Here is a 27,749-nt window from a genome sequence, read left to right on the forward strand (position 1 = left end):
TGGGGAAAGCAAATGTAAATCAAAATCCACCTTACACAGCTGTCAGAGACTGACATGGTGCTGCTGATCGGAAAGGTGTGTAGTTTAAGCTCAGCAGGAGGCAGTTCACAGTCTGAAGCCCTCAGACTCTTCCCAGCAGGAACTGTTTTTCAGTAAGATGCTCGGAAAGATGGTTTGCTTCATGTAAATGCCCTGTCAGAATAAATGTGCCACTTCTCGTGCCTGCCTTGTACAAGGTCAGCAACCTCTGTAGCTGATTGTCCCTGGCCATGGTAAGCCATGCAGATTAGCTTGCACAGGCAGGGTAGTTGAGAGAAAAAGCAAGGAGGAGAATATGAGGAACAGGAGAAGAGAAAAACAAATAAAAAGGAGCCAGACCAATCTTTTATGGCTTCACAACACATAGGAATTATGATTGCTTCAGAATTTTTAATAATCACCTCTGATCTGTTGCCTTAATATACAAAAAATTCACTTTGGGTTTTTCACTTTAATCTATATAAAAAGAATTATTGTGTTTTTGTTTGCATGTTGTGTATTAAAAAAAAAAAAGTGCCAATTTAGCTGAACCTCAAGTAATTTTTTCTTTAATGTCAAAGTCATCTCATTGCTAATAGCAACCGTGCCAGAACACAAGTGCACCTTATTTGTACAGAGCACTTTTCACATTCTTTCTTTCTTTTTGTTTGAAATGGACAATTTGTACGAATTTTGACCTTTCTTGCTCTTAGAGGCATATGTTTGGACTGATTTATTTGGATAAGATTGGATATTGCACCTGGTGTGGATAAGACTAGATTACATCTTCAGGAAATTGAACTTTTTCTTTTTACTCTTTAGAACAAACAGCTTTCTGAAATAAATATGTTGGGTACAGTGTTAGCTTTTTTTTTTTTTTAAACTTCACTATGCTACATAGAATCTTTGGTCTTACAATAAAGTAGTTTCCTTTTGCTTTAGCAAAGTGATATACGCATTTTCTGAAATTTAATTCCTTGGCATGTTCTTGATTAAATTCAATGTTTTTGGGGAGTTGTTGGCATGTGGGCTTTAAAACTTTTTATTTTAATACAATTCAAGCTTAAAGGAAATTGCCAAAATAGTGCAAGAGATATCCAGATTCACCAATTATTTGCCCCATTTGCTTTATCATTTATACTCTTTTCTTTCTCTCTCTCTCTCTATATGTGTGTATATACATATGTATATGCATATTTTTTCAACCACTGAGAAGTTGAAGATGTTTTGTTCCTTTTTAATTCCTCTACCCATTTTCTTATGTAACCACAGTACAATGATCAAAATCAGGAAATCGTATTTTGATACAATATTATTATCTCAATATTCTATATTCAAATTACATCAACTGTCCCAATAATATCTTTTATATTTATTTTTTATCTGTTCAGAACACACTCTAGGATCATACTGTATTCAGTTTTTATGTGTCTTTAGTTACCTTTAAGCTGAAATGATTACTAGACTTTTGTGTATTACTTATGATCTTGATTTTTTTTTTTTTTTGGATGAGACATTTTTGAAGAGTGTAGACAAGTTATTTTGAAGACTATTTCTATCAAATGTCAATTTGTTTGACATTTCTTCATAATTAGATTCAGGTTGTAGTAGATTTGGGGCAGAAATACCACAGAAGTAATGTGCACAGAAAAGGCACATGATGTCAGAGGTTTATCCTTTCATTGGTAATGGTTATGTTGGTTACCTGACTTAAGATGGCATGTGCAGGTTTATCCAGTATAAAGTTACTATTTTCCCCTTTGTAATTAACAAATAATTTGTGGGGAAGTACTTTGAGACTGTACCTTTTTCTTCATCACATTTCATTTAGCATCAATGAATGATTCTTGCCTGAATCAATTACTATTAATTAGTATAATGTTTACAAAATGGTGATTTTCTGCCCTTCACAATTCCTTCTATATTTATTAATTGGCAATTAAGGAAAAGTTTTCCTTTCTCCCTCATTCATTTATTATCATTCTCTGTATCAGTTTGGATTTCTGGATTCCAACTTTTTCAATTGGTTACATTCCATTACTATTGATTTTAATATCCAAATTGTCCCAGATTTGGCCAGTAGGCACCCTTCAACCTGACTCTTGCATCCTTTTGATGTTTTGACTACTGTAGCTTTGTAGTATTGTCCAAAGTCTGAAAGGGTTTTGCCTCCCGTTTTGTTCTTTTTCTTCAGGATTGCTTTGGTAAATTCTGAATATGGGATTTTGTGGTTCCATATACATTTTAGGATTATTTATTCCAGTTCTGTGAAAAATGTCATGGGACAGTACTAAATTTATAGATTTCTTTGGGTAGTATGGCCATTTTAAGAAGAATGTAATCTCTATTTTCTTCCTCTGAGGACCTGCAGTAGTCAGAATCAATATTATATTTTCAACTCCAATTGATTCCTATTTCTAGTTCTCCTCATTTGATTCATTTATTATTTCATTTAGGAATTCATTAAATCTCTGCTCTCTTTATGCTGGTCACTCAGCCAGGGATGAGTTCCAAACAGGAATACCTTTTCCTCCCTCAAAGAGCTGTCTGGTTGGGGGCGGGATAGTATCTGGGAAGGTAAGTAATCACCTTCTTTGTTGAACTAAAATCAACTAGTAACATTTAACACTCCAGGCATAGGACAACTGGACAAAGTAGCTTCCCTTTGTCCCCTTCAGTTCACCTTTCACATGGCTTTCACTTGAATTATCACCTCCACCTTCATGCTCCCTTCTTAGGGTATGTTGCTGCTGCTGCTGCTAAGTCGCTTTAGTCGTGTCCAACTCTTAACGGCGCCATGGACTGCGGCTTACCAGGCTCCTCCGTCCATGGGATTTTCCAGGCAAGAGTACTGGAGTGGGGTGCCATTATTTCTCAATTAAAACAATAATAATAACAGAAAAATCTTTCTTTGGCTTGTATTAGCACAATGGAGACAGGCTGCCATTTTTAAAAGACTTTGCGAAATACTCCAGGTAGAACAAATAGGAAATTAATTAAAAATATGCAGGGTAGAAAACAATCTCAGATTTCCGCTTTTACCATTGCTAGCTGACTTCTAGAGCTTACAGACTCTGTGCTAGTGTTAAGACTATCTGAGACTGTCGTTCTCTTAAGGACCTACAGAAATTGTCCACTTCTGCAGTAGTTTTCTGTGTACAAAATAGAACTAAAACCTGTGGAATTACTCAGCTTTAAGAAAAACATGTTGATAATTAAAATAAAAAAGGCAAGCAATAATCTGAGAAAAACATATCTTTAGCAAATAAACAGAAGATTGATATTTTTATTGAGGAACTCATTCAAACTGGCAAGAAACAGATACTAAAGCAAAATATTGATTAAATGAAAGTATTTAACCTTGCTATGATAATATAACACAAAATGAAACAAGGTATGTCTATTAGTCTGTGAAAATTACAAAAATTATTTGGTGAACCAATGCCAATGAAAGTGGGAGTGAGGCAGGGGCTCTTAAGCATTGCCAGGGTAAAACAAAAAGTTAAAACACTTTTGGAAATTGATCTATTAATATATAGCATCAGTGACAAAAATGTCCACATTTCCTTTGATCCCATAATCTCACTTCTGAGAAATAATTCAAAGTGTGGGAAAAGTTATGTGCAGGACATATCCACTGCAGTGTTATCTGTAGTGTGAGGATTGAGAGTAATTTTAAATTCAACTACAGATAATTAAGCAAAATACATTACATCTACTCAATGAAATATTATGGAATCGTTAAAAAACAAGCTGTTATGAGAGGACTGTTGTGTTAATTTTCAAAATTCTGAAATTTTTTCAAAGGCAAACATTATAAATATATTAAAGTAGCTGAACCGTTTAATATGGTTTGACATTCAATGACAAGATCTACCACACTGCCTGATAAAAGGAAAAATATGAAAGGAAAATGTTTAAAGATCCAGGGAAAGTATTTATGAAGCTAGAGTACATTTTAGCTAAGTATAGTTTATTGCATTCTAAAAAGGAGAAAATGCTGCATTTATACTCAAATAGTTTATTTTTTTAACCAGAAACTTTTATATTCTATAGATATTCAAACCTTACTAGTAGAAAAGCAATAGAATGTATCTCTTGTAAAGTAGGTAGGGTGCAATGCAGCATTTACAATTAAATATTATAACCACAGACACAGCAACAAAGTCCAGATGACACTGATGACTTCTACTCTTAGATAGAGATATAAAAGACCTTAGCGATAATCTAGTGTTTTGGTTTAAGAGTTTACACATTATACTCACACAAGCTACATGAGAAAGGAGGAAGAGACTTGGAATACAAGGAGATCATTTATGTGAAGAAAACATAAAAATTTCTGTTCGCAAAAATAATTTCTAAAGAAAAGTATGCATTTCAATCAAGACTTTTCAGAACATAGGGAAAATTTGAAACAATGTTCCATAATCTACCACTTTTACTTCTAGTAAAATACAAATGCATTTAACAAGTGGAAAATTACTTGAGATAATATGACCAGATGTATTAACAGAATAATGAAAAGAATAAGGTAAAAAGCAGCTGAAAATGTTACAGGTAAAGAATACACAGAAGAACTGTACAAAAAAGATCTTCACGACCAAGATAATCATGATGGTGTGATCACTCACCTAGAGCCAGACATCCTGGAATGTGAAGTCAAGTGGGCCTTAGAAAGCATCACTACGAGCAAAGCTAGTGGAGGTGATGGAATTCCAGTTGAGCTATTTCAAATCCTGAAAGATGATGCTGTGAAAGTGCGGCATTCAATATGCCAGCAAATTTGGAAAATGCAGCAGTGGCCACAGGACTGGAAAAGGTCAGTTTTCATTCCAATCCCAAAGAAAGGCAATGCCAAAGAATGCTCAAACTACTGCACAATTGCACTCATCTCACATGCTAGTAAAGTAATGCTCAAAATTCTCCAAGCCAGGCTTCAGCAGTACGTTAACTGTGAACTTCCAGATATTCAAGTTGGATTTAGAAAAGGCAGAGGAACCAGAGATCAAATTGCCAACATCTGCTGGATCATGGAAAAAGCAAGAGAGTTCCAGAAAAACATCTATTTCTGCTTTATTGACTATGCCAAAGCCTTTGACTGTGTGGATCACAATAAACTGTGGAAATTCTGAAACAGATGGGAACACCAGACCACCTGACCTGCCTCTTGAGAAACCTATATGTAGGTCAGGAGGCAACAGTTAGAACTGGACATGGAACAACAGACTGGTTCCAAATAGGGAAAGGAGTACATCAAGGCTGTATATTGTCACCCTGCTTATTTAACTTCTATGCAGAGTACCTCATGAGAAACGCTGGGCTGGAAGAAGCACAAGCTGGAATCAAGACTGCCAGGAGAAATATCAATAACCTCAGATATGCAGATGACACCACCCTTATGGCAGAAAGTGAAGAGGAACTAAAAAGCCTCTTGATGAAAGTGAAAGAGGAGAGTGAAAAAGTTGGCTTAAAGCTCAACATTCAGAAAACGAAGATCATGCGTCTTCTCCCATCACTTCATGGGAAATAGATGGGGAAACAGTGGAAACAGTGTCAGACTTTATTTTTTGGGGCTCCAGAATCACTGCAGATGGTGACTGCAGCCATGAAATTAAAAGACGCTTACTCCTTGGAAGGAAAGTTATGACCAACCTAGATAGCATATTGAAAAGCAGAGACATTACTTTGCCAACAAAGGTCCGTCTAGTCAAGGCTATGGTTTTTCCAGTGGTCATGTATGGATGTGAGAGTTGGACTGTGAAGAAAGCTGAGCACTGAAGAATTGATGCTTTTGAACTGTGGTGTTGGAGAAGACTCTTGAGAGTCCCTTAGACTGCAAGGACATCCCCCAGTCCATTCTAAAGGAGATCAGTCCTGCGTATTCTTTGGAAGGAATGATGCTAAAGCTGAAACTCCAGTACTTTGGCCACCTCATGCGAAGAGTTGACTCATTGGAAAAGACTCTGATGCTGGGAGGGATTGGGGGCAGGAGGAGAAGGGAACGACAGAGGATGAGATGGGTGGATGGCATCACTGACTCGATGGATGTGAGTTTGAGTGAACTCCGGGAGTTGGTGATGGACAGGGAGGCCTGGCGTGCTGCGATTCATGGGGTCACAAAGAGTCGGACACGACTGAGCAAATGAACTGAAATGAACTGAAACATTTTCCAACAATGAAAGACAGAATTCATCTCAGGAACAGAAATTCTTAATATGATAAGAATTTTACAGACTTCTTTTAATTTTAATCAAACGAGTTTCAAATTTTAAACTTCTAATGCAAAATTCCAAAGTTAGAGGGTTATTCTAGTTTCTCTATCTTACCTCCACAGTTCTAGGATTTAAGAAAAGTCACATAAAGCAGCAATTTTCTATAACAGGTATGGTCATTTAAAGTAATTTTCAGGTAATTAGAGTAGGTGCTGATATAAGCTTTATGGGGCAAACTATTATTCCGAAACATTTCCTCCAATAAGTGCAAATCCTACCTGCCAGGTAAATAAATTTCAACTGTTATTAATTTTGTTAAGATGGCAGCAATACAAGTCAGTTTAACTTTGCACAAGAGATCTGCACAGATGCTTAAGAGGACACTGGCATAATTACAATGCATAGTGGTGCAGAGCTCCTGTTCTGGACGCAGCAGACTGATAGACAATGAGACTTGGTTGTTTACCCAATGCATGCTGCTTAACCTCTCCACCCACCTCAGATTTCCTCATTCTCAGTTCAGTTCAGTCACTCAGTCGTGTCCGACTCCTTGCGACCCCATGGACTGCAGCACGCCAGGCTTCCCTGTCCATCACCAACTCCCAGAGCTTACTCAAACTCATGTCTATTGAGTTGGTGATGCCAACCAACAATCTCATCCTCTGTTGTCCCCTTTTCCTCCTGCCTTCAATCTTTCCCACCATCAAGATGACCTCTAACGTCTCTCTCAGCTCTGAATTACTCTGCCAGATATCTTAGGCTTGCCTCCTCCAAATTCAACTAACTCTCTGCCCAGACGGTGACCTGCATTGGCTACATGAACTTCCTTGCCCACTAGCATCTAGACGGGTTTAGTCAGTGAGAAGCCGCAGCAGGAGATGAGATAGAAGGTAAATGATAAAGAAGAATGAGGGCAGAGTAATTTTCTTCTGCTCTCACCCCTACAGACACTTGAGGCTGCCTCTGTCTCTTGCCTGAAGGTTACTGCCCCTCTCAAAGCAGCTCGCTCTATGGGACTTTCTCTCTTCTTTTTCCTCTCCAATCAGGATTAGGGGTAGAAACAGCTTTGTGGCTACTTCCTGATCTATCCCTTCAGTTTAAGACATCCTGCCTATGACTTTATAATTAATGTCTTTACATATAAATCCTCCTCGAATATTTCCAATTTGAATGTGCCATCTTTTCCTATTTGGAATTTGATTCATATAATCACTTTTAAGAATCTGATCAAAGATGTAAGTCAGAATCTAATATCTATTGCTTATTGATGAGATTTAAAGTTACTTGAAAGAAACATTAAAAACACTATTTTACAAAAAAATTATTTTAAAACTTTTTTTGGTTCAGTTCAGTTCAGTTCAGTCACTCAGTCATGTCCGACTCTTTGTGACCCCACGAACTGCAGCATGCCAGGCCTCCCTGTCCATCACCAACTCCCGGAGTTCACTCAAACTCACGTCCATGGAGTCAGTGATGTCATCCACCCATCTCATCCTCTGTCGTCCCCTTTTCCTCCTGCTCCCAATCCCTCCCAATATCAGAGTCTTTTCCAATGAGTCAACTCTTCGCATGAGGTGGCCAAAGTACTGGAGTTTCAGCTTTAGCATCATTCCTTCCAAAGAACACCCAGGGCTGATCTCCTTTAGAATGGACTGGTTGGATCTTAGATTATTGTAATCCAACAATTACTCAATTTTACAATAAACCATTTAGATTAGATGAAAGCAGATAAACATGACTGGAAAGCAATTTTCTGTCATTTTCTCTAACACTGCCTTTGGCAAAAGAGGGCTTAGCCCCATCTAATCTCTCTCCTTTGCAAAAAAAAAAAAAAAAAACCCTGCAGTTTTTCATGTCTAGTTTGTTAGATGTGAACACTGCCACCAAAATTCTTCTGTTTCCTCACTACAGAAGACATGTCAGAATAAAACCATCATGTAAAATAACTGGTTTTAGAGTGCATTATGCTAAGTGATACAAGTCAAAGGCAAATGCTGTATGATCTCACTTACATATGAAATATTTTTTAAAAACCTCAAAAAAATAAATAACTCTTTTAAAATAAGGCATTGTCCTGGAAATTGAACTTTCCCTAGTATTATAAAATATCTGCTATGGGATTATATGCAAAATTCCTCTTTTTTCCCCTAGGAAGCATATAAGTTCACACTTCTAATATAGCCAATATAGAATATAGCCAATTTCCTAATCACTGATTTCAGCATAAAACTAATTTAATAATTGTCCACAAATAAATATATTCATATATACAAACATTATGCTATTGATTACTAATACTATATATTTATGCTCTTTAAATGACAGTTTTCTATTAATGACTACACTTTTGTCTTATGCTGCTGCTAAGTCACTTCAGTTGTGTCCGACTCTGTGTGATCCCATAGACAGCAGCCTACAACACTCCTCCACCCATGGGATTTTCCAGGCAAGAGTACTGGAGTGGGTTGCTATTTCCTTCTCCCCTTTTGTCTTATAGGTAAAGATAATTTAAAAAAATTCTCCCAATGATTCAGTTTTTACTGAATTTCTTCTTTCATTAATTTCATATTCTTACAGTCTGTGAGCTACTGTGATTGCATAGCTATTAGGGAAATTTCCTTGCTTCAGATATCTCTCCAATGTGAGTCAGGCTTAATTAAATAAAAATAATGAATGGATTTGGGTGCTGAGAGGAACCTGTGCAAAGCACAGAATAAAATAGTTCATTGTACAGCCAAGCTGATTTTAATCATAAATATCTGGAATAGTACAGAGAATGCTAATTTAAATGGAAATAAATAACACTAATTAGTTTACATTAGCAGAAAAAATAAGGATCTACATCATTAGTCTTCCCTCTCTCTCCTAAATGTGATTATAAACATTTATCATTTAAAGAAATAATTCTTGAAAGTTAAGCAATGTCAAGAAAAGCAAGTCAAGTTTTTTAAGCTTAAAAAAACTAAGTTACTTGGTGTGAAATATTCAAAAGTAGTCTGGAAAGTCAATCCAGGAGGTAAATTATATGGAGAAATACCTCTTGGCAAATGCACAAAATGGAATTAGTGTAGAGCTGGTTTTGCATTAATTATAAACAGAAGTTGTTTTTCAGAGCTTTCAGAGTAGTTATACATAGCTTATCTATAACTCTGAAAATAAACGCGACAAGTGCTTTGGGTTACTTGTTCATTTGTCTTCATTAGAAATGATGTTAAAGGCTGAACTAAACCTTTTATTACACATATCTTTGCTTCTTCTCTATTCTTCATTGCTTCTGAATGACACCAATAGTAAGTTTTGCTCTACTTAAATTATTGACAATTTAATTATTAATGCAATTTTAATTACTGTTAATTATTAATGTAAAATTTCTATAAATTTTTTTATCCAAAGCTGCCTCATTCTAAAGCATCAAAATTTTGACAAAAACAGACAAAACATAAAAAAATGCTTAGGAAAAGTCTTATCTTGAAATGGGTACACATCTCCATCCCTAAGAGAGCTTGAAAGTGAAAGTGGCTCAGTCACATCTGACTCTTTGTGACCCCATGGATAGTCTATGGAATTCTCCAGGCCAGAATACTGGAGCGAGTAGCCATTCCCTTCTCCAGGGGATCTTCCCAACCCAGGAATCGAACCCAGGTCTTCTGCATTGCAGGCAGATTCTTTTTTTTTTTTTTTTAATAAAAATTTTAAAAATTTATTTATTTAATTTTTTTTTCTGTTTTTTTTCTTTTTTTTTTTGTTTTTTTTATTTTAAAATTTACCCTCCTCCCTCCTCCCTCCCACCACCATCCCTCTGGGTCGTCCCAGTGCACCAGCCCCAAGCATCCAGTATCGTGCATCGAACCTGGACTGGCAACTCGTTTCATACATGATATTTTACATGTTTCAGTGTTTGGCTAATTACTTTACAATATTGTAGTGGTTTTGCCATACATTGACATGAATCAGCCATGGGTGTACATGTGTTCCCCATCTTGAACCCAGCTCCCACTTCCTTCCCCATCCCATCCCTCTGGGTCATCCCAGTGTACCAGCCCTGAGCACCCTGTCTCATGCATCGAACCTGGACTGGTGATCTGTTTCACATATGATAATATACATGTTTCAGTGCTATTCTCTCAGATCATCCCACCCTTGTCTTCTCCCACAGAGTCCAAAAGACTGTTCTTTACATCCGTGTCTCTTTTGCTGTCTCGCATATAGGGTTATCATTACCATCGTTCTAAATTCCATATATATGCATGGGGTTGCACAGAGTCAGACACGACTGAAACGACTTAGCAGCAGCAGCAGCATACTGTATTGGTGTTTTTCTTTCTAGCTTAATTCACTCTGTATAATAGGTTCCAGTTTCATGCACCTCATTAGAACTGATTCAAATGTATTCTTTTTAATGGCTGAGTAATATTCCATTTGTATATGTACCACAGCTTTCTTATCCATTTATCTGCTGATGGACATCTAGGTTGCTTCCATGTCCTGGCTATTATAAACAGTGCTGCGATGAGCATTGGGGTACACGTGTCTCTTTCCCTTCTGGTTTCCTCAGTGTGTATGCCCAGCAGTGGGATTGTTGGATCATAAGGCAGTTCTATTTCCAGTTTTTTAAGGAATCTCCACACTGTTCTCCATACTGGCTGTACTAGTTTGCATTCCCACCAACAGTTTAAGAGGGTTCCCTTTTCTCTACACCCTCTCCATCATCTATTGTTTGTAGACTTTTGGATCGCAGCCATTCTGACTGGCGTGAAATGGTACCTCATTGTGGTTTTGATTTGCATTTCTCTGATAATGAGTGATGTTGAGCATCTTTTTATGTATTTGTCAGCCATCTGTATGTCTTGTTTGGAGAAATGTCTATTTAGTTCTTTGGCCCATTTTTTGATTTGGTCGTTTATTTTTTTAGAATTGAGCTGCAGGAGTTGCTTGTATATTTTTGAGATTAATTCTTTGTCAGTTGCTTCGTTTGCTATTATTTTCTCCCATTCTGAAGGCTGTCTTTTCACTTTGCTAATAGTTTCCTTTGTTGTGCAAAAGCTTTTAAGTTTAATTAGGTCCCATTTGTTTATTTTTGCTTTTATTGCAGGCAGATTCTTTACCAGCTGAGCCACCAGTAAAGCCCAAGAATATTAGAGTGGGTAGCCTATCCCTTCTTCAGCAGATCTTCCCGACCCAGGAATCAAACCAGGGTCTCCTGCCTTGCAGGCGGCTTCTTTACCAGCTGAGCTAGTACTGCTGAAAGCAAAGCAAGAGTGGAAGGGGTGCTCCAGATCTGTTCACCAGAAAGGTCGTATTGAATTAAAATGGTACCATCCTAACTACATTTCAACACCCTTTGAGATCTGAACCTCTGCCTGGTACTGGTTTTCAGAAATAAGTATTTTATTACTCACACAAACCTATTTGATAAAGCAATTCGATCTCTGAAACATACTAATAAGCAATATTCATTTGAATAGGTAATTTGAGGTGTCTCATCAGTGAATTCATATTCTTAAAACAAACCACGGTAACTTTCAAACTTGCTTGCTGCTAAGTCACTTCAGTCATGTCTGACTCTGTGCGACCCCATAGACAGCAGCCCACCAGGCTCCCCTGTCCCTGGGATTCTCAAGGCAAGAACACTGGAGTGGGTTGCCATTTCCTTCTCCAATGCAGGAAAGTGAAAAGTGAAAGTGAAGTCACTCAGTCGTGTCCGACTCTTAGCGACCCCATGGACTGCAGCCCACCAGGCTCCTCCGTCCATGGGATTTTCCAGGCAAAAGTACTGGAGTGGGGTGCCATTATGACTTAGTGGAGTCAGGAATAGATTTAAATATCCTTGACAGTTCAATAAATTCTAAATTTGCTCATTTGTACACAAAAATTTTTTCAAATAATTTTATACTGCATATGTGACCTAATTAAATTCTGATAAAATCACTTACACATATATATATATATATACTTATTCATGTCAAATACTTTTATTTGTTTTATCAAGCAACACTATCAAAATAGTCTATGTAATCCACCTTAGGTAAACTGGCCATTAAAACCTTTCTTGGTAACCAGTCATGGGCTCTGCTTGCAAAGTACTAAAAACATGGTCTATAAATAGGGTGCTTGAAATCTAATTCTAAAGGATAGAACAAAGCATAGCATAACAGTGGGAAGAATTATAGCAAATGTAACTCCAGGAGAAAAAAAGACTTTTAACTTTTTCTTTAATCACATGCCATAGTTCAGAGTACTTAAAAAAAAAAAAAAAGAAAGGATTGTATTTTTCTAAGACAATCTGGTTTCATGGCTTAAAAACAGCAAAAGAAATAAAGAGAGACCCAGTGAGCCCAGCGCTGTGCAGACATAAGGTACCGAAGCTGTGAGTCCACTGTACCAGTGCTCCCCTAGTTAAAGAACTGTGCCTCTGTGTAGATACTGGCTCTGCACTGATTTTTGTTGAGGACATGGAAGCAATAAAACTTGAACTTAATCTTGCTACTCTTTGTCAGGCCTTGCTTACCGCAAAGTGGTTCCAGACAATTTAATTAGTGGTACAATGTTGTACAACTGGATCATTTCAACACCTGAGCTGATCTAAAGTATAAAATAAACTTATTCACACAACCATTTTGACAGCCAAAACAAAACCCTCAGTCCTACTTTTCAGTACTTTGTATTGCAAGTATATAATTGAAATTGCACATAACTAAGCTTTCAGTATGAAAGAACTTTCTCTGCAACATCCCTCTCTATCAACCATAACATATGTAACACCATGACATCTTCAAGGAAACTTGAAATTTTCTGGTGACTGAGTATGAGCCTTAGTGCAAACTATCAGCCAGGATTTATACTAGGGCTATTTCAAGATCATACCAATCACTCTCCTGAAGCAATCTTGATATAAAAAACTCAAATTATGTTACGTTTGACTTTCTCCATTCCTCTAGGAGCTTGAGAATAACAACTTATGAAATGGACTTTCAAAAGTGAAACTCAATGTTTAACTACATATTATAGAATTGCATTGCAATTTGAATATTTTATGGGTGGGGTCTTGTATCAAATTATCATTTGACTTACAGACTCCAGAAGTCTTCTGTTATTTTTCAAAAAAGATGAACTGAGAAATATTGCAATATTCTTTATTTTCTAGATCATTTCCAACTTCTACTTAGATTTTACTTTTAACTTTTTATTTTAAAATAGTTATAGATTCACATAAAAGTTGTAAAAACAGTACATAGACTTCTGTGAACCCAACTATTAATAGCTTCCCCAATGGTGGCATCTTATATAATTACAGTACAATATCAAAGCTAGAAAATCATTTTTATTACAACACTGTTAACCACAGACCTTGCTTAGTTTTCATCAGATTTAACATGTCTGTATTCATGAGCATATGTATAGTTTTATGGAACTTGATCCCACGTATAGGTTCATATGGGCTTCCCTGGTGGCTCAGATGGTAAAGAATCCACCCTCAATGCAAGAGACCTAGGTTCGACCCCTGAGTCAGAAGATCCCCTGGAGAGGGGATTTTTGCCTGGAGAATTCCATGGACAGAGAAGCCTGGCGGGCCACAGTCCATGAGATCACAAAGAGTTGGACACAGTGGAGTGACTAACACACAGTATAGGTAATCTTTTGAGATGGCCCTTTTCTCATTAATCATGATGCCCTTGGGATCCATCCAAGTTGTTACAAGTATAACCAGTCTGTTCCTTTTCATTGCTGAGTAGGATTCTGTAGCAAAGACACATCAGAATTTGTTTAATGATGTATGCATTGAAGGACATTAGGGTTATTTACAGTTTGGGGCTATTATGAATAAAGTTGCTATGAACACGCACGTGCAGGTTTTTGAATGAATATGTTTCCCTTTCTCTGGGACAAATGCTCAGTAGTGCCACTGTCTTGTGGTAGTTGTATCTGTAGTTTTATAAAAAAGTAACACATTATTTTTCAGAGTGGTTGTACCATTTTACATTCCAACCAGCAATGTATGAATGATTCAGTTTCTCCACATCCTTGTCAATGCGTGGTCATGTTACTTTTTTTATTTTAGTCATTCTGATAGATGTTAGCTATCAGATAGCTCATTGTAGTTTTGATTTACATTTCCCTGATGGTTAAGAAGCAGAAAGCTTTTTCATGCACATGTGTACCAACTGTATATCCTCACTGGTAAAACGACTGTTTATGTCTTTTGCCCATTTTCTAACTGGACTCCTTTTTGTTTGTTTTTTACTTTCGAATTTTGAGAGTTCTTTATACACTCCAGATCCAAGACCTGTGTCAGATTTGCAAATATTTCTGGTTTGCAAATATTTTCTTCTAATCTTTAGCTTGTTTTTATCACCCTCATAATAGAGTTTCTGGCAGAGTAAACATTTAAAATTTTGATGAAGCCCAACTTACCAAAAAATTTTAATGCACTGTGCTTTTGGTGTCATGTGTAAGAACTCTTTTTCATCCCCAGATCCCAAAGCTTTTTCATATTTTTCTTCTAATGTTTTATAATTTAAAAATTTACATTTAAAACCATGATTCTTTCTGAGTTAACTTTTATATAAGGGATGCAATTTAGATATTCATTTTCTTTGTCTATGGCTATCCAATTGATCTAGCAACATTTGCTAAAAAGACTATCCTTCTCCAAATGAGTTGCTTTTACGCCTTTTTGTAGGTGCTCTATTCTATTCTATTGATCTATATGATATCTCTCCAATTACTGTGGCTACACAGGAAGTCAACATTGAGTAGAATGATTCTCTCTACCATTCTTTTCCAAATTCTTTTTTCACATAAAACTTAGAATAAACTTGTCTATATCTACTAAAAATCTTGTTGGGATTTTGATAAAAGTTATGCTAAACATATAGGTAAATTTGAGGAGAATCTGATTAAATTATTTAAAGTGTTCTTCACGCTAAACTTTAACAGGTATTGGTTGCTGTTGTTCTTGTTTAGTTGCTAACTCATGTCTGACTCTTTTGCGACCCCATGGGCTGTAGCCCACCAGGCTCCTCTGTCCATGGGATTCTGCAGGCAAGCATATTGGAGTGGGTTGTCATTTCCTTCTCCAAAAGATCTTCCTGACCCAGGGATCAAACCCATGTCTCCTAAAGTGGCAGAAGGATTCTCTACCACTGAGCCACCAGGGAAGCTCTTGAACAGGTATAGCATTTTTAAAAGGTTTAAATTAAAAAGGCGTAAATAAATATAAATGAATGTGTTATTACTATACAAGTACTGTGGACTTTTTAACAACTTGGGTTTGAACTGCACAGGTATACTTACATGTGGATTCTTTTCATGGTAAATACTGTGGTACTAACTTAATCTGTAGTTGGTTGAATGTGTGGATGCAGAACTGCAGGTATGAGAGGACCCCTTGGATTCCTAAGGCGGACTGTGAGCTATACGGGGATTCTCAACAGCAAGAAGAACTGGCACCCAAACCCCTGCATTTTTTAAAGGTCAACTGTGTAATAAGAGTGTGTATTTTACATGGTTCTCTTTTTATTATTTAAACTTTTGACATTTCACACAAATAAATTTTAACCTTTTAAAATCCCACATGAAGAAAAAAACACTGAAAAAGTAGATACCTTTCCACTAGTTCTCTACCTCTTTATGTCACCTTCATTTCAAATAAAGATTACAACACGATATATTAAAATTCATTTTAATTAAAATATTCACCTAATGGTTACTCATTCAAATTTATATAAAAATATTCCTACTATCAGCCCTACCTCTTTTGATTACAAAGTACAGTTAACTAGTAGTTTATAAAAGACCAACATTTTTATATGAGTGTTTAATGCTATAATTGGAAGAATTTGCCAAGTAAAAATTTACACATCTCTGTCAGTTTCAGTTCTTTCTGCTATTACTTTAGCTGACTTCTCTCACTTTCTACTAAAAAAGAGATGAATTTAACACATGGTTTGCTTTACATCATTTATATATACAATATATAATAATATAATACATATGTGATATACCTCTCTATCTCAGACTCTGCACCTATTTGTATTCGTGTTTGGCACTAAACCAAGAGCACCACTAAGCAAATAGCAAACTTGTTCTTTGCAACTTTGTTATATTTTAAACCATTTAATATAAATCCTCTCTCTCTCTCTCTCTCTCTATATATATATATACACACACACACACACACACACTATGCTTTAGAGGCTTTAGCTTTGGATTAAAATGCAGTTTAAATACAAGATTGTATTACTTTTGGTAAAGCACCAAAATGCTTGAGAACCTCACTCTTGAAAGAGAAAACAGTTATAAATTTGTAGCATTCTGAGTCAAATATGGTCAAGTTTTGAGTTTCACAGCTAAGTATAACTTAGAGAAATGAAAAACATTTATGTTAGAGAATTTTTTTCCCATAAAAGTCGGAAGAAAAAAAAAAAGCCTTTGATCTCATTCTCCTGGTGCACTTTTAGTATGTTAAATGCCAAAAAGTTCAAAATGTAACTGCCTTACAATATAAAGTTACTCAATATAAACAAAAAAGTGTTAAGGAGACTATATCTTTACACTGTCTCACTGGAGAATAATTTTTAAAAGTAGGAAAACAGTATGCTAATTTTGAATCTCATCTTAAGAATCTAAGACCAGCATTTCAAGAAAAAAAATTTCTTGAAAGAGACAGTTACTTTTATTTATATTATCAAGATATTTCTACTTCCACTTATATTTGCTAGCATATTTCACTTAAAGTAGAAGTTTTCATGGTTACCAAATGGTTCAACGGTATGCACAAAGGCTTATATTTGATGGACTTTGTGCTTAGAGGCAAAAAATAAATTTTGGGGTTGTTAAGGAAAAAAAAAAAAACCCTAGAAAACTTTGATCTTGCTCATCTTACTTTGGAATCAAAGCAGCCCATGTGCTCACTGTACCAGTTACCTGGGGTATAACTTCCCACCTGTGGTCCCTAAAGAATAAGAAGCAGCATGTGGTGATACTTCCGAGAAATGAAAACTCTAGGGCCTGGCCTCAGACTCTGGGGTAGGGCCCAGCATTCTGTTATAACATGCCATACAAATGATTCTGATGGATGTCCTAGTTTGAAAAGCAATGGTTTAGAACAATATAGCATTCTTACATTCTGACTAAAGATGCTAAAACAAACTTTTATGTTTCATTTTCCCCAAAGGAGGATGATGTTTGTATTACAGATGAGACAGTTCTTCATTATGGTGAACTTTTAGCATCCCTGACCTTCTGGCACCAAAAGCAATAAATAATGCTGTTTACCATACCCCTTAAGAGTTTGGTAAGAACCTTAAGAATCACTGATAGAGGAAAAGGCTCTATTTGGGTCCTTCCATTCTCCATCTTGGCTACAATTCTATCCAAAGACCTTGACCACATCCTTCCCTTCCCAATCACTTCTGCTGGAAAAAGAAAGAGTGATCCCTTTGGTTTCTAGAAGCATATAACACAAGGGTCAGGGAAAAGCAGAGACTTTGCATTGAGGCCCACTTTTACTAGCTTTATCATGTATCACCATCTTATTTTATATTTTTTCCTAATGTTAAGATCAATTATTCTTTTACACCCCAAATACTCTCTGGAAAACAACTGGGGAAATAAAAATTGGTATTTACATAAATGATCCTCATCAGAATAAGCTTTCAAATTTAAAAACCTTAGTCATCTACTGTAAACAGAAGTTGATAAAAAAGAATGCCTTACTACTAATTGAATAATCTGCCACTAGGATTGAAAAATTATACATTCCCTTAGAACCATAAATTTAATCAGTGAGTTACATAGCAGGAACTAGAATACACAAGTTTGTAATTCTTGTTCTAAGAACTCATAAATATCTGTCCCAAGCAAATGAAATCTATAACATTATTATATTATATATATTATATAATACAATACCTCTAGATAGATGAGATCTTACTATCTCCTTCTAGTAAAACTCTAACATCAATTTTTTTGTCTTTTTTCTCAACTGGTAAGTACATACTCTAAACTGGGTGGCAGGGGGTACATGAGTGGAGATGTTTAAGGTTTTAGATGTTACCCTCATATCAGTCTCCCTAGGAGTTAGTGCTTTCATGCAGCTCAAAAGCAAAACCAAGGCCACATGAATACCTAAGTGGACCATATTTCTAAGATAGTAGAACTCTGAATATAAGAAAAAAAAGGGATTATAGCCGGAACAATACCTAAGGAACTATCTTCTTCTATTGCTTTTATTTCCTATAAGGTCATGCTTCTGACTCCTCCCTTCCATATGATTGATATGGTTATTAGGGACTAGGAGCCACTCCTAACACAGGAACCACCCACCTAAAACTACCAGAGAACAGAAAGGCTGCAGGGAAATCTCGATGGAGTAAGTGTCTTAAAGCAGCTCTATTCTAGGTCTTAAGGCAAAAGACTGTATCTATTCTCCCTTTCATACTCAGAGGGAAAAAATTCCAAAGGCAAGCACAGAATCTTGGACTGTACTTTTTTTGTTTTGACAAAACAAAACTGGAGTTTTGTCTCTGGACTTAACAAAAGTAGTCTTCAGGCTCACAGAATGATACTAGTTCATTAAAGTAGGAAATCACAGGTATTTGAGGATCAACGGGAATAGGGACTATGCTATTGCCCGGGTCTTCTCAGTGCAGACTGTTGGTTGAAGATTTTCTATCAGGGGACAATGATTAATACTGACTCAAACATTTCACTTTTCACAATTCATCTTCTGTAGAACCATGTGATCACAACTACCTGCATGAGAACTGTGACCATACGCACTCAATTCAAAAGTGAAAATAACCGCAAACAAACTGGAACTCAACTTAGCAGGTATATTTTTCACATAGATATGGGTAAAATAATTCTGAAATTACTGTCTAAACACTGAGGGACTGAACAAATGAGCAAAAACACAGGTGATATTGGGTGCTATAATTTTTACTGTTGTGAAAGGTAGATACAGATACTGAATTCAGAAAAACTAGGAAGAATCTTATGGTACTGGATTGGGATTAGAAGTATCAGTATAAAATCATAATTTTCAATATATCTAGATTATAGACATTGATATATAGATATAGCAGTAGATGCTGATGTGTATGATTATGATGTGTGTGTACATAGATGTATAGACACATACATCTATTTCCTAATGGATCAATCTATATTTCTCTGCTGTGTGTGTGCTAGGTGGTTTCAGTAGTGTCTGACTCTGCAACTTTATGGACTGCAGCCTGCCAGTCTCATCTGTCCATAGGATTCTCCAGGCAAGAATACTGGAGTAGGTTGCTGTGGCCTCCTCCAGGGGATCTTCCCGACTCAGGGATCGAACCTGTGTCTGTTACGTCTAACCTGCATTGGCAGGTGGATTCTTTACCACTAGCGCCACCTGGGAAGCCCACATCTCTCTGCCAAGAGAACCTAGAAGCAACACTGCTAACAATGAGCATACCTAGTGCCCAAATCTTAGTTTCTAAATACCATTCTCTACTAAAAGGAACCTGGGTTCCTTGGAGAAACAATTGATTCTAGGGCTTGGGCAGGGAAATGACAAAATGAGCCTGTAATATTTTGTTATACCCAAAATTAAGGACATCGTCATAGAACAACTGGGGCATTTCCAAAGGATCAGGAGCTAGCCTGAGGGCAGCTACAACAACTTGAGCACTGAAACTTAACTTAAAAATTTTATGAGTAGAAAGGAAGAAAGAAAAAAAGGAAAGATAGAAGAAAGGAGAAAGAAGACTTTCTCACAGTACAGTGACAACTAATAAATATAGAAATATGATGGAGTTGAAAAATCACTATTTTGCAACTATCACAGGCAAGAAGCATCAAATGAATATAAACTAGTAAGTGAAAGATTGAAAAGAAACAAGTTATCATGTAGTCTTATATCTCCCTACAAACTACCTAAGTCAGTATAGCAAAATAGTAATATGACAGAGACCCCTGGCAGACCCCAGCTTAACCAAATGATTAAAGTTAACATAACTGGGCCCAAACAGATATAATACGCCTTCTGATAATGAAGCACTGAGAAGGATGCAACATCATTTCTGTAGCATTCCCACCAAAAATGCGTAAAGTGAATCTAATTATGAGGAAACATTAAACAAATCCAAATTGATAGACAGTCTACCAAAAACTTGGCCAGAACCCTTCAAAAAAGTTCATGTTATGAAAGACAAAAAACATCTGAGGTCTGAGAAACTATTCGACATTAAAGGAAACTAAAGAGACAAGACAACTAAATGTACTAGAATCTTCTGAACTCTGCATTAGATAAAAGTATGTACTAAAGTAAATATCCTGTTTTGATCATTGTACTATGGCTATATAAGAAAATGGTCTTATTCTCAAAGGAAAGTACAGAGAAGTGAAGTCATGATGTCTGCAATGTACTCCCAAACAGTCCTTTTAAAAACACACACTAATAATAGGAACAACAACAATAAAAATAATAATGTAAATTAAATATCCAGTTCTCTTCTCTTAAAACTAAATAATCCCAACTATTTTAGCCTTTTAAATCTCAATGAGACAAAAGAGTTGCCTGGAAGTTTGAAAAAAAGAAAAGGATCTGCATGGTTACCACAATTCTGGGAACCTCTACAGGTCCAGGACTTTAGTTGGTTTAATTTTCATCAGGACCAGAAATTAAATAGTAAAGACAGGCCCCCAGACATATCTTTTGGATGTAACTCCACTCTAGGTGTCACAGCGCCTTTGTCATCTGGATTGACACAAGTTTTGTCCTGACTCAGAAGTCCCCAAACTCCCCAGTCAAAAACTTCCTCCTCTCCAGGAACGTCTGGGGCCAAGCAAAAAACTCACTCTCATGTGGATGGAAAGTGGTGTTGGAGGCAGAACACTCCTCTGCAGACCCCAAAGCTGTTCATTTCTCAGTAAATATTTACTGAACACCAAGGGGTAAAAAACAGCGAAGGGAATAGCAACCCATTCCATTATTCTTGCCTGGAGAATTCCCTGGACAGAGGAGCCTGGCAGGCTATAGTCCATGGAGTCGCAAAGAGCTGGACATGACTGAGTGTCTGACACACACAAGGGGGGATAAAAAAGGATCTACAGTCTCAATCCAGTTCAATTTTTTTAAAAAAAGTATTGAGGACCTATTCACAGAAGTCCTATATTTAAAGAGTTCACAGTTTACTGGAGAAGGAAAATATGCATGTAAACATAGTATAAGAGAAGTATTCTGTAAGTATCAAAAATGAAGTATAAGAAATACTAAAGGAATATTGAAAGGAAGTGATTAATTCTGACTACTGTATTAGTACTTTTTAACAGTTATTACTTATAGTTTGGCACTGTACTTTTTATATATTAGTTCACTGAATATACCAACAGTCTTATAAGGTAAGTAGTATTATTATCACTATTTACAGATGAGGCCATTGAGGTACAGAGAACTGTCTGTTGAGAATACAGAGAATTCAGACATTCTCAGAAAGGAATCGGGCCATAGGTTATCTAGCTAGCTATTAGCCCAGGTTTCAAACCCAGGCAGTCTGATTCCATAACTGATGAAGAAGCTTTGTTAATTCTTAAAAGATGAATATAATTTCAAGAAATGGGAAATAGAGGAATATTTAAGGCTGCAAGAAAAATAAAGGTGAAGGCATGGAGAGAGAAAATACAGATCTTAGAAGGAAAACAGCAAGAAATTTAGGGGCTGGTACATAAGATAGAGGGGGAGAAACGGGTGAGCAGAGTGAATGAGATTAGATAGGTTTATGAACTATGTTAGACTCTATTATGAGATTTAATACAGTCTATGATGGTAAAGAAGCTGATTCTCATGCACCATAATCTTGATGTAAATAGAGTTGATTTCTGACACATTAAAATGAACCAAGTACCAATAATAGTAGAATTTAATTTCTCCTAAAAGATAGTACCAGAGCACAAATCATGAGAACACATTCATAGTGACATCTGCACCACGATGTACAATAATTTCATTTCACAAAGATCCTATTAACTGTGCAATATTGAAATCACCAGAACTGAAAACAGAACCTTGAAAAATACCACAACTCGACCTTAGTTAAACAAGACTACAAACCTTTTACAGTAAATGAAATGTGAGTACACCATGAGATCCACTGTTATAGCTCCATCTTTGTCATAATATTTATTAAAACAAAGTGATCCAATTACAGGAATAAAATGAGTAATATATTCCATGAGCTCCATTAGATATGCACTTCTAACCAGTAAAACAACCAGACATGAATGCTTAATGTCAAATTTCTGAGTTGTTAGTAGATATAATTGAGTGTTCATATTAATAAGTGAAAATACCAATTTGCCTTCATAGTAAATTAATTATAGTTAAAGAAAAACATGCCACACTTAAAACACTGTTTTCATTTTAATACAAGTATTAATAAAAATTTGACTTTTATTTAGTAAACTATAGGTTTAACCCATTCAAAATCTATAACTGAAGAGTATAGAGAATTTAATTGCATGTACAATAAAAACATCTAAGCTTTGTAAAATGCCAAAAAAATCTAAATTAAAACATTAACAAATTCACTAGTGACTATTTTTCATATAGTTAATAAAAACAAAAAATGAATTTCATTTTTATAATATATCTTTGCAGCAGCATTCTTAACTATCCAATATAATCTTCTTCCATTTTGGAAGAATTCTAAAATGTTTCCTTGATTAACAGAACAGAAGTGATTAGTGAGATACAGGAATGTCAGGATGTATCATAGAAGAGAAGAACATGAAAAAGGAAGGCAAATGATTTTAAAGAGTGCTTTAAAAATCAAAACTTATATTTAGATTGCTGCTGCTGCTGCTAAGTCACTTCAGTTGTGTCCGACTCTGTGCGACCCCATAGACGGCAGCCCACCAGGCTCCCCCGTCCCTGGGATTCTCCAGGCAAGAACACTGGAGTGGGTTGCCATTTCCTTCTCCAAGGCATGAAAGTGAAAAGTGAAAGTGAAGTCCTCAGTCGTGTCCGACTCTTTGCAACCCCACAGACTGCAGCCCACCAGGCTCCTCCATCCATGGGATTTTCCAGGCAAGAGTACTGGAGTGGGGTGCCATTGCCTTCTCTGATATTTAGATTAGTATAAAACTAAAGAACACATAAACAATTAAAGAAATAGAATGCTGAGCTATGAAAATGTTCCTCCTCTAAAAATACCTAAAATGGCATTTAAACTTCAACTATTATCCTTTACCTGTTTAATTGGACTTCTGAGAGTAAGGAAAATCCATAGGACCTGAAAAAGGGGGAAAGAGACTAAAAAGCAGTGTAATGATCTCACTGATACCACAGCTGCCTGGAGGGTAACTACTGATAATAGGGCTCTAGGCTTTAACAGCAAGAGAAAGAAGAGAGGCTAGTCCTTGATCCCTAGCATGGTGGAGAGCTGAAACTAGTATCACTACATGGAAGCAGAAACCCTGAAAAGCTATATTCATTGTGAAAAGATGTTTTTTTTTTAAAGCTCTATTCAACAACAAAGAAAGGTGAAAAAGTTAATTTTCTGTGTAAGCCTCAGTTCTAGATAGAAAAGGCTGAAGGAATCGCAACCTGAAAAAATAAGTTTCAGTGCATTAAGTGCAATAGTTTAAGATGTCTGGCATACACAAACATAAATCCTAACTATGGGAATTCATTTCTAACCAGGTCTCACAAGATTCCAAAATTTAGGGACCCCCAAAAATGAATTCAGAATCTAAAATTACAAAATTGACAGGGATGTGAGACACCAGGAGTGAAGTCAACAGAAACAATGAACAGAAGTATTAGACCTCAATGAATATCAGCTATTAGAAATAATATATGCAGTATACAAAATCACTATGTTTAAACAATTATAAAAAGAGAAAATTGAAACATGACCAAGGAAAATATATCATCAAAATAAACCAAATGTAGTTTTTAGCAATAAAAAATATATTTAACTAAAAAATCTATCAAAATATTTTTTCAAATAATATTTTAAATAATTGGGGGAAATTATTATGAAGTGGTTATTAGATGATGAAGGAATTTTTGTTGATTTTTATTAAGCATGATAATGACATGGTGATTATTTAAGATGTCAATATTGTTCAGATGTGTATTATGGGTGACATATTATCTGGGATAGGTTTCAAAATACTTCAGCAAAGAAAAAACAAAGAACAGATATAGTAAACGTGGGAAATACTAAACTAAAGCAATGTGTATATGTAAAATTTTTGTAATAAAAATAAAATGAAAACTCAATGGATACTATGATCAGAATGTTAGAGATAGCCAAAGAAAGAACTAGAGAACTGGAAGATGGGTCAGAGGAGGGTATCCAGAGTATAAATAAAATTTAAAGGCACAAAACAAAAAACAATTTACCTTCCTTTGGGCTCACTGCTGCAGGAAGTGTATCCCAATCAAGGGTCCAAGTAGGGCAAGGGTGGGGAGAAAACATCACTTCAATGCCTTTTTCCTGGAAAAGGAGATAGGGCCTTTCCAAATTAATGAATTAATAAAATCCTGTTATAGTCTAGAACACCAAATTCTATTTTCTACACTGGCAAGGTGAAATACAGATTCTAATAAACATCAAGCATTCCTCAAAATATTGTTACATAAGAGATATATGTTGAAATATATATACTCTTTCAAATATCTCTAGCTATTCCATGACTGCAGAATATCACAAGGTATTTCAAAGAAGTAGGAACTTGTAATAAACATCAGAAAAATATTTCATATACAGCCACCCAGAGAGAAAAGTAAAATATCTGTGAAGAGATATAATTGAGTTCCATAGGCCATACGAATACATAGTTGAGTCTGATGCACTGCCTGGTGTAACACTGAGTAAATGCTTGGTGAATGAATGAATAGGTGGTTTATTCTCCTTCTCTAATTGTTATCACAGTGTATTCTATTTTTTTGTTTGTCTGTTTGCTTGCTTGCTTGTTTATGATCTTAAATACAACCCTAATAGATTCTCTTCTTTAGATTCACACTATGGGATCTGAGACTATCACGAAAATTTGTATTTGACCTTGTTCTCTGCTTCCTGTTAAAACTCTTTAAACACTTACCCTGACTTCTGCAAACAGAAGTCAGAAACAAGTAAAAGCAGAAGAAATAATGATCAAGATGTTTTTGAAAAGTATTCTTCCCCCCAAAACAAGAAATAAATGTTGAGTTTCTTAACAGTATGGTTGCTTTCCTATTAAACTTCCTACTAAAATTATTACCTGAAGTGACATAGAAGTAATAAGTCAGCTAGAAATATTAGGTGTCAAAGGGAAAAGTCACCTGAGAATAAAACCTTTATCAAAAACAATCCACATAATCAAAACTAACTCTGCATACATCCATCAAGGTCTGTCATGTATTATTCAAAAGTTGCTACAGCCTAGCAGCTATATTTAAAGGATCAAAAAGTCCCCACTTTAACATGCACCCCAAATATCATCATACTAGTCTCTTACGAGGACCTACAAAGTCTCTAGAAAAGGATCCCTTTTGTTTAACCAACTAGTTCCCAACATTTAAAAAAATGATCGTCCCTCTTCCATATATAAAAAAATTCTCAGGTTCCTTCCTCATGTTGAATGTTGAACATTTATTTATTTGATCTACAGACAGTGGCATGGCTTACTCATGGATTTCCAGACCCTTTGTAATCACATTCGGTGTCCACAGCCCACAAGATAGATATCCATGATTCTGGAATTGGTTTTTCTTTTTTAATCTCCAGGAATATCTTATTCAAAAGAAAAATCCCTGAAAATCAATCATTAACCCCTTTGTATCAGTTAGTTTAGGAGATTACTTTCCATCATGAAGACTAGCTGAATTCCAGTCCAAAAGGAGATGGTAAAAAAGATTCTTTTGTTGGGGTATGTATATAGCTACAGGTATAGAGGCCAGAGTACTCACCTGCCTCCAGAAAGATAAACACATCTCTTTGATATCATCACCTCTTTCCTAAAACTCCCTTAGTCCAATCTAGCCATACCAAACTTCTTGATATTCCTCATTTTACCACACTCATTCTTAACTGAGGGTCTTTTACAAAATACAACTATTTTGAAATATAATTTCTATGCCATAAAATCTGTCCCTTTAAAGAGTACAATACAATGGTTTTTAAAATATTCACGGTTGTGTAACCATCACCACTATCTACCTTGAGAACATTTTCATCATCTCAAAAAAAGACATCCCATATCCATTAGCAGATACTCTCTGTTCTCTGCGCATAGCTCCCTGGCCTGGGCAACTACTGATCCATTTTCTGTCTCTGTAAATTTGTTCAGGGTCTTCTACTAGCTGGACTATATGCCTAGAACATATCCTCCAAATTTTCAAATGTTCATTCTGGTCATCTGATCAATGTCTTCACCTCATCAGTTAAAACTTCTTGACCACCTTATCTAAAATATGATCATGACCTCCATCATCTCCACTCCCCTCATCCCACATTATTTTTATAACACTTATCATTAGCTAATGTGTTACATATTTACTTGTGGCTTTTATTTACCTATCCCCACCAGAATGTAACCTCTATGAGGGCGGTCCAATTTGTTCTTCATATATTCAACATTCAGAACAATGTCTGGTGTTTAGTAAATACATGTACATTTTTTGACTGACTGGATGAATAAATAAATTTAAAACCTCTCGAGAATACGGGAGATTTTGGAGGCAAGACTGTGCCAGAGAAAACAGAAGGAAAAAAGGGTGAGATGTGAGCATTACCAAGAAAATTTTTTGTATTTTACACATCTGCTGCTGCTGCTGCTGCTAAGTCACTTCAGTCGTGTCCAACTCTTCGCTACCCCACGGACTGCAGCCTACCAGGCTCCCCCATTCATGGGATTTTCCAGGCAAGAGTACTGGAGTGGGGTGCCATTGCCTTCTCCGATTTTACACATCCACTTAGGACCAATTTCATGTGTTGTCATGCAATTGGCAAAAAAAAAAAAGCAAACACATACACACACACAAACTCTGACTATACAGAAATAAAAAACTACAGTATAAATAAAATTAATACATTCACAGAATATGTTAATTTGATAAAATATTGTCTTTCAAATATACGACAATGAGAAACTTAGCAAAAACAATGCCCTATTAAAAAGGAAAATGTTACTCAGGTGAACCTGAAAAAAGCTGGGAAAGTGATAAAAAGAAAAAATGTATCCAATACACACAATCAAGGTAGAATTAAAAGAAAACTGAAATTTTAGTTTATTTTTAGATTTGAAAACTTTGTTCTTTTAAAATTGCTGATGTGATGTCCCAGTCAACTTTCATACAATCATAAAGATTTAAAATTAAAAATGACTCATATACAAATGTATCAGATCAGATCAAACCATTCAATATCATAGCAATCCAAGTCTATGCCCCAACCAGTAATGCTGAAGAAGCTGAAGTTGAATGGTTCTATGAAGACCTACAAGACCTTTTAGAACTAACACCCAAAAAAGATGTCCTTTTCATTATAG

At 35.9% G+C, this 27,749-nt stretch overlaps 1 protein-coding gene across 2 annotated transcripts in view; it reads right to left on the reverse strand.

Moving 5' to 3' along the window:
• GSTCD (glutathione S-transferase C-terminal domain containing) overlaps nucleotides 1-27,749 on the reverse strand; it is a 145,106-nt gene that overhangs the window by 87,786 nt on the left and 29,571 nt on the right. For both annotated transcript variants that reach the window (XM_044946152.2, XM_025290337.3), the window contains one exon: nucleotides 24,622-24,715. In XM_044946152.2, the coding sequence (XP_044802087.1) occupies nucleotides 24,622-24,715 (94 nt within the window). The remainder of the gene's footprint in view (nucleotides 1-24,621; nucleotides 24,716-27,749) is intronic.

This window comes from Bubalus bubalis, chromosome 7 (assembly GCF_019923935.1).
Source record: "Bubalus bubalis isolate 160015118507 breed Murrah chromosome 7, NDDB_SH_1, whole genome shotgun sequence".
Classification (NCBI taxonomy): domain Eukaryota; kingdom Metazoa; phylum Chordata; class Mammalia; order Artiodactyla; family Bovidae; genus Bubalus; species Bubalus bubalis.